This window comes from Telmatherina bonti (genome assembly GCF_933228915.1).
Source record: "Telmatherina bonti genome assembly, chromosome: 16".
In the NCBI taxonomy this organism is placed as follows: domain Eukaryota; kingdom Metazoa; phylum Chordata; class Actinopteri; order Atheriniformes; family Telmatherinidae; genus Telmatherina; species Telmatherina bonti.
Genome location: NC_136614.1, coordinates 20,255,987 through 20,268,332, shown reverse-complemented (window position 1 = coordinate 20,268,332; position 12,346 = coordinate 20,255,987). Strand labels below are relative to the sequence as shown.

General features: G+C 39.2%; 1 protein-coding gene across 1 annotated transcript in view; it reads right to left on the bottom strand.

Moving 5' to 3' along the window:
* Window positions 1-11,930, bottom strand: part of grm1a (glutamate receptor, metabotropic 1a) — a gene marked incomplete at both ends in the record, with an annotated part of 37,002 nt that extends 25,072 nt beyond the window's left edge. The window contains 2 exons of the mRNA XM_079256016.1: window positions 8,054-8,303; window positions 11,201-11,930. Of these exons, the coding sequence (XP_079112142.1) occupies window positions 8,054-8,303; window positions 11,201-11,930 (980 nt within the window). The remainder of the gene's footprint in view (window positions 1-8,053; window positions 8,304-11,200) is intronic.
* Window positions 11,931-12,346: the final 416 nt, after the last annotated feature.

Genomic DNA, 12,346 nt, shown 5'->3' with positions numbered 1-12,346 from the left:
ACAATGTTTTATTTGAAATTCACGGTATGCTCTAATAAAACATTTTTTCTTTTCTTTTCTTTTTTTTAAAAAAAAGATGTTTCTAAAGGGTAAGCCAAGCCAGAACCATGAAATGCAAAGCTGTTTTTGGGTAATGCAATGTATAATGTATAGATATAATGTATTTAATGTAAGGATATTGTTGAATGAAGAAAATAAAACCCTGGTTTTAGTCAAACACTGTCTTATATAAATCAGGCTAATATCCCTTCCTCCCTATGCAAAGCAGAGTGTTGGATTAAAGCACAGAAATAATTTATTGCCATTTTACATTTCCTGAATCTTAATATTCAAAGTCTTTTCTTACATTTTGAAACACTTGGAAAAGGTTTGATCCAGAGCGATGGCTTATGCTTGGAAACGGTTTCTATGTGCTTTGCACAGCCACAGCTCTGGATGGCAAAGACACTCGTTTAATTTTTGCCTTATTTCCAGGGCTGTCTTTCTTTGCTCATGTTCAGCTATCTGCCAAATTACTTGTATAAAGAAGAAAACAGGCAAAATTCCATATCCTCTGCATCCTCCCTCCTAAGATGGAGAGTAGATGAGAGCTATAGAGATGGCAGGAAAAGGCAGAGAAATGTGTCATCTCCACAACGCCTCTCTTTCTGTGTAGCCCTAAACATTTCATTTATTCAAGCTTGGAGCAAAACCTCCGTCTCTTTCTCGCAGAAAATTAAATGGGACAGCCAAATGCAGAAATTCATGTGACACACACAAAACAGATTCCCAGCTAGCTATGCACCTCCCAGCAATCTCACAGACACAGCCAAAACCTTTTATTGACTGGTATCAAGCAGTCAGAGAAGTGAAACATCCACAATGCTATCTGAGCGTCCATTTCCTCAAGAATGAAATAATAAACAAGACTATGGCATTCAAAACTGGACCCGCACCAAAAGCCATGTGTGTAAGACGGGGGACAGAAATGAGCGTTACATGTGGAAAAGCAGCTTATGCAAATGGCGTTTAGTAATAACAGCATTCAAGCAGCATTAGAGGAGGAGAGACAGCGGATGTTGCTAATTGCAAGAGAGCAAGCAGACAGGCAAATGAGTAGGTGAATTCACTGTATGCCACCATTCAGAAACTTGGTAAAGAGGAACAAGCAGCGGAGGGGGTGAAAACAAAAGAAACTGTACGGTAAATGTAAATCTGGTTGTAAAAAAGCTGCAAAACCTACAGCTCAGCAGACAGACTTGAATACCATGGTAATTTCTTTGTATAAGTGAGTGGGTGGAAATGATCATTCAGGATTCTGAGCTTCCTTGTAACATTTTAAACTCAGTTTAATGGTGTTGGCCCCAGGGAAATTGTAGCATGAAGAAAAAGAAAAGAAAATACACACTGCTAAATATTTTCAAAATGCACCCCTCACATCATTAGCTCACACGTAGTTTTTGCACGCACAACTTAGCAATTTTTAAATGCGCTTCATGAATTATTAAAACCTCCCTTTTGACTGCTCTGAAACATATCTAACATGGCTTGGCATACTGTATTCTTTAGAGGGGTTTGCTATTCATCTACATGTAAGAGCTGAAATTTGACTTCCGTAGAAATGAGTTTGACTTCTGTACACGGCATGAGTGTGGTGTAATTCACAGCACAAATGTCAAAGAGGTCACATTTTTAGACATGGACCTCTTTTTACATGCTGCAGGGATTAAACGCATTCAGTCGTGAGAGAGCTTGTTCTTGAGTTAAAAATGAGTTAGCTATGACTCAAATGTCAGTATCAGGAGGCCTGTTTTCATCAGATGTTGCTACATCACTGCTTTTTCTTTTGTCTTAAAGATTCAAAAGAAATCTTTTACAATTTTGTGCTGTGCTCAATATACTTCCCAGCACTGAATATATATTATTTCACAGGATTTTATATATATAGCCGCTAAAAAAGATCTTCATAATGGAGAAACTACATCAACAAGAAATCACACGGGGACAATAGAGCTATTGAAAAAGAGCAGAGACTAAATAAAATGTTCGATATGGATTAATATAGGCTCCTGGGAGTCACTGTATGTTGCCCTCCTTTGTGAAATTACAAGGAATAATAATTATGCTTCCTTTTAACAGCATCAAACTCTCTCTCACACACTTTTCCCACATGATATTGTTCATTCATTTAGATGACACCCTCACAGTTAGCAATGCTGTTGTGTTTCTTGCTTTGGCACACAGGCCTCCTTCTTGAGGAGGGGGCGATTTTAAAGTACTATCCTGTTGTTCAGTTACAAATAGATGTTTAAAGCTCACAGACATGGAAATATCAACCGATATTTTTTTACAATTATTTTACGATAAATAAAACTACAAGGTGTAAACAATCCTGTTTTTTCTTAGTTGGGTAGCACGCTTAGAAGAAGAAATCTCAAAAGAAATCTCTTATCTTTATATGTTTTCTATGACTAAATTAACTGCAGATAAATGCTTTTGAGGCTGGCCTGAATAGAGATGTTATGTAGCTGGACAAACAAATCACAATTATTCCAACAGTGCAACACTGCAGGGATTGTTGCACACTGATCTCGCTCAGGTCAGCCATGGACCATTCATGAACGACCACCATTAATCTGACTATCAATGGGAAGAAATGCCAGTTTTGATGCACAACAGGTATTAAATCGTGAAAATGAAAATTGATTTCCATTAACACTGTTGTTCAAATAGACATTGCTTTAATCTAAAGTGTATTTAATGAGGAAAAACAAAACAGCCTTAATCACAGGAACAATTTTTAATTCTAAGTTTAAATCTGGAAGATGCAAAACGTAATTAAAATAGCACAGCAACATCGTATTAAGAAGTTATAGAGCCAAAACTTTGAGACTTTGGACAGTTATAACCACAACCAGGCTTCAAATCTCTACTGTAAACAAAAAAATATGTTTTCTCTGTCCTCTAAAACCATAATGCCTTAGAGATATGACACTCCTATTGCCAAGGTGACATAATTTATGAGCAATGTGAAAAATGACTCATATTTCTATTTTCTACATCTGCAAAAATGTTTTTGCAGTTGCCATTGTTAGAGGCAAACGCAAGCAAGCAGCTATGGCACAAACTAGCCACTTACAGCAGCCATGCAAAACGTGTTGCCATCAAAAAAAAAAAAAAAAAAGGGGGGGGGGGGGGGGGGGGGATTAGCTGTAGAGAGCAAATCATGTCTTATACTTAGCTGTAAACTTTTTTTTTAATTATAAGTCACTATAAGTCTGCTGGAGCTTCTGTGTGATGTTCAGACAATACTTCTTCACAGTAAAGAAATGCATTCCGAAATGCTGTTCAGAAGGGGTGAAGGACGGGCTTATCATAGCAGTTTTTTCTAATCAAGTTTAATGGAGGCTGTGCCGAAAGTTATTACAGCAAAGCAAGACTCAAAATAGTTAAGAACCTGGTGTGTCATCAGATTTAAGGATGACGTTAAAATGCATACGTGGACTGTAACACAGCTGCTGACAATTTTAAAACCAATGCTTGCTAATGGCAATTTTTATGTTTCTTTTTGCTTAAAACATAGCCCTACAAGGGAAATCTTTGTATTTTCCCCCTTTTTTCATACAAAAAAAAAACTGTTTAACTTGCTGATAAGCATATTATCTTACATCCCAAAGACAATACTAGTAATTATAAACAATTACAACTTTGCCTTATTAGCTCTATATTCTCTCTTTCTTTACTTATATACTCCGTAGGTGTTTCTGTCAGGAATCCTGATATAAGTCTCCATCTGCAACTAGTTCATTGCGAAACTGAACGACTCTTCTTAGCTGCACACCTCCCTATACAGTCATTTCTGTCTAATCCCTCTGCAGGAGGGGGTTTATTAATTGAAACAATTTCACTTTGACATATACTTAAAGGCAACAACAGCAAGAAGCTATAATACACCATCACACATATATTCTGCACTCCTGAAGTTAGCTTTGGATAAATGTTGCCTCTGAATGTGTTTTACAGAAACAGAGGAAGCTGATTGGAAATAATATGACTCACAATACAGAGACAAGAGACTCTGACCAACAAGAGCAGAGCAGAGTGGATGTAAAATGCTGAAGTGATGCAGGGTAGAGTTTGCAGATAAGGGATGAAGTGAGTCAAGCGTGCTTGCCACACCTGGCCCTTATCTGAAGAGCAGGTTAGCTGAACAGCAAAAACAAAAGCTTTCAGATTCAAACCACTTGCAGTTCATAGACACTCCTGTATAGTGTTTTTGTCTGCCTCTGACATGTTTCATGATGCTCACAGAGCATGGAATGAAGAGGATTTTCTCTAGCTGCATGCCTGGTTAACTTCTTCTGGTTCATCTTATTTTGTAGGTTTTCTCCAAATACAATTAAGATCATAACAAGTCCTCCAACTGAAACAATCATATTTTTCTTCTTACCCTTAAATTTGAATCCCAATGCCTTCCTGTGTGGCGCTCATATAAGTGGTATTAAGGAAATACAGCTAAGAAAAGCAGAAATTATTGGGCAGAAATCACTGGGAAGTTTATCATTTAACAAGCCACAAAGATAAGATGCACAAGAAGGATGTAAGGTTTGGGAAAAAGTGGCTGTAAGTGCTGCATTTTCAGCAGGACGCCTTTGTGAGACCAACTGAGATTCCATCGGCTGCACAACATTTTACAAAAACATTTTTCACGTCATTCTGAGGCAAAAGACAGAAACTTTTACTAAATGGGAAAAATAAAGCATTGCTTTAAATGAGACGGTAATTATGGTTTGAGCTAAAATAAATTCCTTTTCCAACATGACCATTTCACTACTGGTAATATCGTTTTAAGCTTTATATGGTAACTTTTTGAGATAAACACCAATTATTTTTATTTTTCTTCTTCTTTTTTCCTTCTATTTACAGTAAAACATTTAAGCACACAAGACTTGACTTGAATTTCTCTAAACTCTTCTCTACAGCTTCCTCTGTAACTCTGCATACATGCAAACACATGCGCACAGACACACGTGAAACTGCACAAGCAATAAAAAAGAGGCCTCTTTTGAGGCGAAAGTATTGGTGAAAACATAAATTAAGACAACAAGTTCCCCTTTGACGAGCTAATACCTGGCTGCCAGCTTATTTCAGCTTCACACATGGCATGGCATCTGTGTTGGCCCAGACTTGCTCTGTCATTTTACACACTCTGTCTCTCTACCTCCTTCTTTTTCTCTGTGACCCAAAAGCATTTCTTCTGCCCATGGAGACTTCTACAGAAGCTAAAAAAAGACACACTTTTCCATCTCCTATGGAGGGAAGAAAAAAGGAGAGATATAGGAACCAATGTGGCCAATCATAGAGTGTCATTATAATAGATAATTTAAAAGGCATTTGAAAAGAAAGACTGCCATCCCCTGCTGAGAACCTAGAGATGCATGGATGCGCTGAACACAGAGCCAGATTTTACCTTCACTTTTCTTCTATCAGTGGGAGATAATACAGATGATAGGGAAATATTCCTCCCTGATAAAAAACAGAAATAAGATATAACTGCTTTAACATGGGATGTGTAGATCAGATCAGAGAGTGTCCAAATGTGTGCAGCTACGCACAAGACAGTTATATCTGACAAGGGCAAAAATGTATCATGAATCTTGTGTTTCATGCATTACTTTTTTTTGCCTTTTAGTTTCCAGTTTCACAGCTGGCAATACATATAATTTTGTTGTCCTGCAGACATACCGATTACCCCTGACAGCATACATGAGTATGTGTATAGTCCAGTGTCACTAGAATTAAACTGAAACAAGTTTCTGCACCTCCAAAACAAAGCAGTTTAAAAGTCCACACAAAGACAGAAATTTTTAGTGTTTTACTAAAGCAGTTGTGCTTGTTCCGAATCACTCTCATTCCTGAAACATCTGGGTGGTGTCGTTCTTCGCAAAGGAACAGGACATAAGTGGCAATACATACCAATCAGAATGAAGCAGGATCAATAAATGACAAACTGTGAATACCATTATATTTCATTAAAATATGTTTTAGCTCAGCTGGCACCTGCCACTTTTTAAGTAGTAACTATATGAGTACCTTATGTCAGATGGTGTGTTGTAAAAATGTAGGAAGTTCCCTAAAAACATAATAAGGTGACTCTTTTGAAATAAGTATAATGTGATGAAATCAGTGATGTCATACAGATAGAGCAGGTCAAAAGTTAAGCTCTTCCTGGTTTTTGTCTAATCAAAAATCTACCTATAGCTGCCAGTATAATCAGTACAGTATCCTGACTGGTCCAAAATTATATGTTTTGGCCACAAAGCCAAAGATTGGAGTCTGGCAAGATAGGCAATCTCATAAATCAAAATATGTGAATTTTATTAGTGTCCAACAGACCTGTAAGGTAAAAAAAAAAAAAAGCCATGCACCCTGCTCACATCTGAAATGTGTTTTGGATGAATCTCAGAAATGGACACTGGTGATACAGGAAAACACGTGTGGAGGCACCAAAGAAATGTGCAGCTGAAGGTCATCTGACCCAATTATGGCCTTTTTCCTTTAATAGTGTGTACTGGGCCATGATAAAGTGCCATCTGCTCTAAATAAAATACCTTTTCATGAACAGAAATGTGTTCTCATTTTCATACAACAGTGTCAACAACAACAACAGGTGAAATTGATTGTTGTGAGGGTGAGTGACATATTGTGTCAAACATCTTGGACAATTTGGTTTGACTGGAACACAAAGAAACTATTCCTGCATTGTTTTTAACTTCTTGCTGCAATGATTTTTATGCATCTATAGAGAAGAGGAATTAAATAATAACTAGTCACTAATTCTGATTGTCCCAATGCAACTTTTTGTTCTTTTGATGCAGGTCATAACTATGTCATTTTTCTTATCTCACAACTACATCCAAGTTTAATATGTTGCTTTTAACAACATGAATCACTTAACGGAAAGAAATATTCATATGCAAGCTGAGCTTTTAGTAAACTATGTGAAATCTGTTGCATGAGCAACCTAGAAACAAAGCATCACAGGGCTGATCACATTAAATCAGAAACTTAACAAAAAATCTAAAAACTGTCAAAAGGATGAAAATGGAAATAAGTTCCAAATCTAAAATGACTTTATTCTTTCATTGGATTTATACATTTTTTATGAATAACAATACAGGCTTTAATCATTAGAAGTAGCTAAATCTTAATATGTCTGAATATACAATAGTGATTAAAGTTTTATTATGTAATTTTTTTTCAGGATCTGCATTGCTGTCATGCAGTTAAACACATCTCCAGTGAGTACTGGTGGCTCTGGCTGCAAGCTTTGGTCATCCCAAGCTGACTTTTTATGTCCCTATCTTGTAACACACAGCTGCCAACTGACCTACAAGAGACAGGTGTCAAAATCCTCCTCCCCTTCCTGGAATCATGATAGAAAGATGCTGCATGAATGAATATAGAAGTAGCATAGACTACACTGCAACTTATTCTAACATCTGCAAATGTTCCTTGCAGATTATTTTGTGGTGTAATAAGATGGTTTTCATGACCAAGATTAAAGCAAGATTCCCGTCACTCAGCATTGACAAACAAACAAAGAGAGTGGAAAAATATACAGCATACGAGAAAGAAGGATAATCATTAAAAAGTGGGGAATAATTGGTTTGGGTTGACTAAATATTATCTGAATGTGTACAAACAAATGTGACTAGGTAAATATGTGATTGCCAAGTGTGAGATGACAGCCTTAGGGTTAAAAAAAAAAATAACCACACACAGGTAGAAAACAGACTAGCAGCATTGATTCCCTCTCTAGCTGTGTGTCTGTGACCAAAATACCAATTATTCATTGCTGAAGAACATTTCTATTCAGTGCTATTGGTATGTGGTCTAATTCTTTTTGGTTGCCTTGGTGACATACACCTCAGAAAGACAACACATCATGTCACAGTCTCCAAGCCAGTTAACTGAGGCCTTTCCATTCAGGGGGGGTGGGTTGCTCTGAACTGTGAATTAAAGGCTAAAAAATAATGCACACACAAGCAAACCTGCAGATGCATGTCCATACCTGCCAATAAGAAGGAATTCCCCAAACACGCCAAGTCGCCTCATGGCCATCAGGAGGCTACGAACGGTCATACCCTCGCAGAAGCACACCACCACACGAGCTTTGGGTAGACGTTCCCGTAATTTCCTCAGAAGGCGATCAAAGTGTTTCTCGCCGGCGTTACTGTAGATCTTGTCCGAGTGGGCGATGCACAGGCCTTCTTGAGAGGCCAGCTCTTTGAAGGCCTCCATGCCGCTCTCTCCATAGTTCCCTAAATGTGATAAAGAAAATGGAGAGTGAGAAAAGTGGGAATTTAGTAGGAGAGCATCTTGTTCTCACTGAGATTAAACTCAAAAAGCATTTTTCTTGTGAAATCCATTTCTGCTCATCATATTTCTTTATTTCATTCTTGAGGTGTTATTTTATGAATCAAACATGACCCATTAGAGATAACAAATCATTACAAGCCTTGTCATTGGAAAAGAAAAAAAACACTGACATTGTTAAATAGTGTGAGTAATTGCCTTCATCCATACATATCTAATTATTTCACCAATGGACAATCAATGTTATGCTCAAAGCACACCCTTTTGGAATTGTTCCCTACATCAAATCTTGGCAGAACTGAAGCTCTGATCCGCTGATAATGAGCGTCATCCGAGTTTGCTGGTTCCTGATGGCAATCGCCACAGAAAGGGGTAAAGACGGCTATCGTCATTAACTCCACACAACCCCATTTTTGAGCAACGCAGAGCTGCTGAGCCTAAATCCTCTGTTTACTATGTGGACTGCAGTGCTTGACTAATGTGTCACAGTCTGGATTGTTGATAAAACCCACAGGTCCTCATCCTGAGAGGTGGATTACACAGACAGTCCATCACTTATGCACACTGGAACACGCTGTTTGTGTTTGGATGTGCATGCCATCAGAAGGAAATTTGAAGCAGTTCACTGTAAAATCAGGAAACATTTGTTGTGCAGTTGTCATAATGAGAGACAAGGCTCCTGAAGGCACTCTGTGCCACGCTGCTCTTATATGAGAACTAAGTAGAAAATACGATGTCTACGCATGGCACGGTTTTCTGGAGAAGGAAGGATAGCAGCAGAAATAGATGTCACTATAATGTATTTACTCAGACACACAAAGGCGCCCGTGTGTCAGTTTTCCAATAGTCCTTTGATAATGTTTTCAGTTGCCTCTTTTCATTCTGCCTCTGGTAAATGGAAATAATGATATCCAATTATATCACTTTCCATCTAGGCTGTGAGACAGGTGGGAGGTGGTGCATTAGTTGACACCCCGTTTGACAACGACCACCAAAAACACACTCTGAGCATTCCCACCACAGAGATGATAATCAAGACAGGTAATTTATGTAATTTCACAGGCCGAGCTGTTGCTACGGGCAACAAGCTGCATTTATAACATGTCTAGAGTGGTGGAGAGCGAAAACTCTAGTCGTGACCACATAATCAGAGATCACATAAGATAGAACACAAAAAAGCAGATTGACACGCAACTTGTTTAAAATAAGATTTACCGTATATTAGAATTATTATGTCAAATTTCACTTATTAACCATGATTCCAAACTGCAATTCCATTTTGTTTTTTATCTAGTTTTTTTTTTTATTTAATTTTTTTTTTTTTTTTTAATTTTTTTAAAAAAGCACATGATCTTAATACTAAGAGCTTCTTTATTTAAAAGAAGACAGCAGATTATATGCCTGCACAGACACATTTTTTAACTGACGTTGCAACTAATTGAACTGGTTGCATGCAACCCAGTTCCCCTCCCCAGACTGGACCCTTATTACTCCTAATTTTAACTGCGATCCCACAGGAAGGTCAGACAGCTGACGCCACCTAGTTCTACCTCCAGGTACTACGCTTCCCAAACTCCCTCTCTTCATTTATCTGATAGCTCCTGTGTCAAAGCCCATTCCTGCACCTAGCTATAATAAGATAATAAGACTTTCCAAAGATGTTTTGCACTCCCCATGAGTCTGCAGTGCCTTTGGGGGGAGGGTGGCGGTGGGGGGGGGGGGGGGGGGGGGGGGGGGGGGGGGGTCCTGGGTAATGTAGCCTGTCAGTCATAATTTGGGTGCACATCACTGACTGTTTCACCAAGACGTTAATGAAAAGCCATGGACATAATTCATTTCACAGTAATTACTTTGTCTACCCAACTTGTCTCTCCCTTTTATATCCTGCCTCCTCTGATACACTGCTGCGCTGCTCAGTTGCAGAAAGTTGTCACAAAGAAAATCAGGCAATTGTGGAATGAAATACCATTTTACAGAGGTTTTATATATATATATATATATATATATATATATATATATATATATATATATATATATATATATACATATATGAAACCTCTGTAAAATGAATATAGGGAATATATATATATATATATATATATATATAACACAAAATATGATATGATACTTATTTTAAAAAACTTGTACCTAATCAAATATTCATCAGTCTGTCTTTGTCCTTGCCCTCCTCACTAAACCACATAATTCATTTAACCTTTCCTAATGAACACCTACATTTTTAATGCTGAAATGGTACCTCATCTTCCATTACACTATTGAAACTTGCCGTGATTCCTGTGACAGCATAGCCAAGCTTTGTTTCCACATACTGAAAAACTGATGGCCAAATTGGTGGCATACTATAATGACTTACGCAATCTCTAAATTACTAAATAAGTATGAAAACACTCAAAATGGCTTTGAAGAGTTTTAACACACTGAGGCATGAACAGGCTCATTTACAAAAAGTGTTTGAGGAATGACTTCAAGTTGCCCTCAACAGACACACACATAAAAACCTGCATGAATGCACAACTAAAGATTAAATGAATACAGTATTTAGTACGGATTTCTATCACCAAGGACTTCTGGTATTGGCAGCATGTGATCCTGGACATGTCAAAGTGGTCACCCTTTCTATAAATATAACAGCTAATAAGCTATGTGTCACTCTTAATGACAGTATTACTTTGATGCCATACTTAATTAAAACTACCACAACAAGTATCTGGGTCACTTTAGTCGCACAATTTGTTCACTAATAAAAAAAGCTTGAGTGCCAACACATTGCTGTGAAATGAAAGTGATTTTACAGTTTGGGGAGTTAGTGGTGGCCTCTCACCCTCAGTGTGGACTGCAGACACGTAGGTCCAGTTGTAGCGCTTGACAATGTCCAACATGGCCCGGGCCTGGAGGGTGTCTGAAGGAACGACCCTCAGGAAGTATTTGAACAAAGTCTTATCACTCAGATCGATGCTGGTGGCAGAGTAGGCAATCTGCGGGATGTTGAATAGCTGTAACAGGTTTTGCACCTGAATAGCCACGGAGCTAGATCCGGGTCCTATCACTCCTGCGATGGGTTTCTTGGATGGTGGTGGTTGATTGGACGGGGTACCGTCAATACACCACTTGGACCCGTCCTTGTCATCCCGGATGGAGATGAGGGAGTCCCTGATAAACTCAATGCTCTGCTCCAGGGCAACAGATGAGTGCCAGCAGGAGTCCCGGATCTCACAGCCAAGGCTGATGTTGGGGAGCAGGTTTGGGTCGGAGTTGATCCGGTCAAGCGTGTGGAACATGGCCTCCACCCTTTGGATGCCGTACTGCTCTCGGACGTCCCCGCACTTCCGCTCGGCCACTTTCTCTGCGGACGGCTGGTGGTGGACGGAAAATAGTGCCCCGATGATCACGTCTCCGTCCATCCGAGCCACGGAGCGAGACGCGGCGCGAGGGACCACCGACCGCTCATAGATGTTGCTGCTATGTGAGAGCACCGGAATGTGAAAGAGACATGTGGAGAGACACAGGAGAGCGAAGAGAGCCATCTTTACGCGTGCCATATTGTGCCACATAGCGTGAGCCGTGCCAACTCTGCAGGCATATTATCTGCTGTCTGTCAGTGCTTCCTGCCGGCACGACACCTGGGGTATATCCACGTGGACCTGCAGGGCAAACAAGACACACAACTGTGACGTGGAAGCCAGAGAGAAAGAGGCCAGACGTGCCAGTGGTTTATAAAGTCTACATGAAGTTCACTTATAGCTGCACGCTCGTTTCATTCAACGCCCTACTTCCCAATACAGCAGCCAACCGCCCTCGCGTCTCTCTTCCCAAACACTGCCAGGATGCCTTTGAGCAAGGCACTTAACCCACACCCAACCAATCAGAGATTCAATCATGCGCAGCCAAACGTTTAAGAGATCAAACAATCACGCCTTAAAAACAAAACAACGGCAAAAACACGTCCATTGTGCATCGTGTTGCTGAT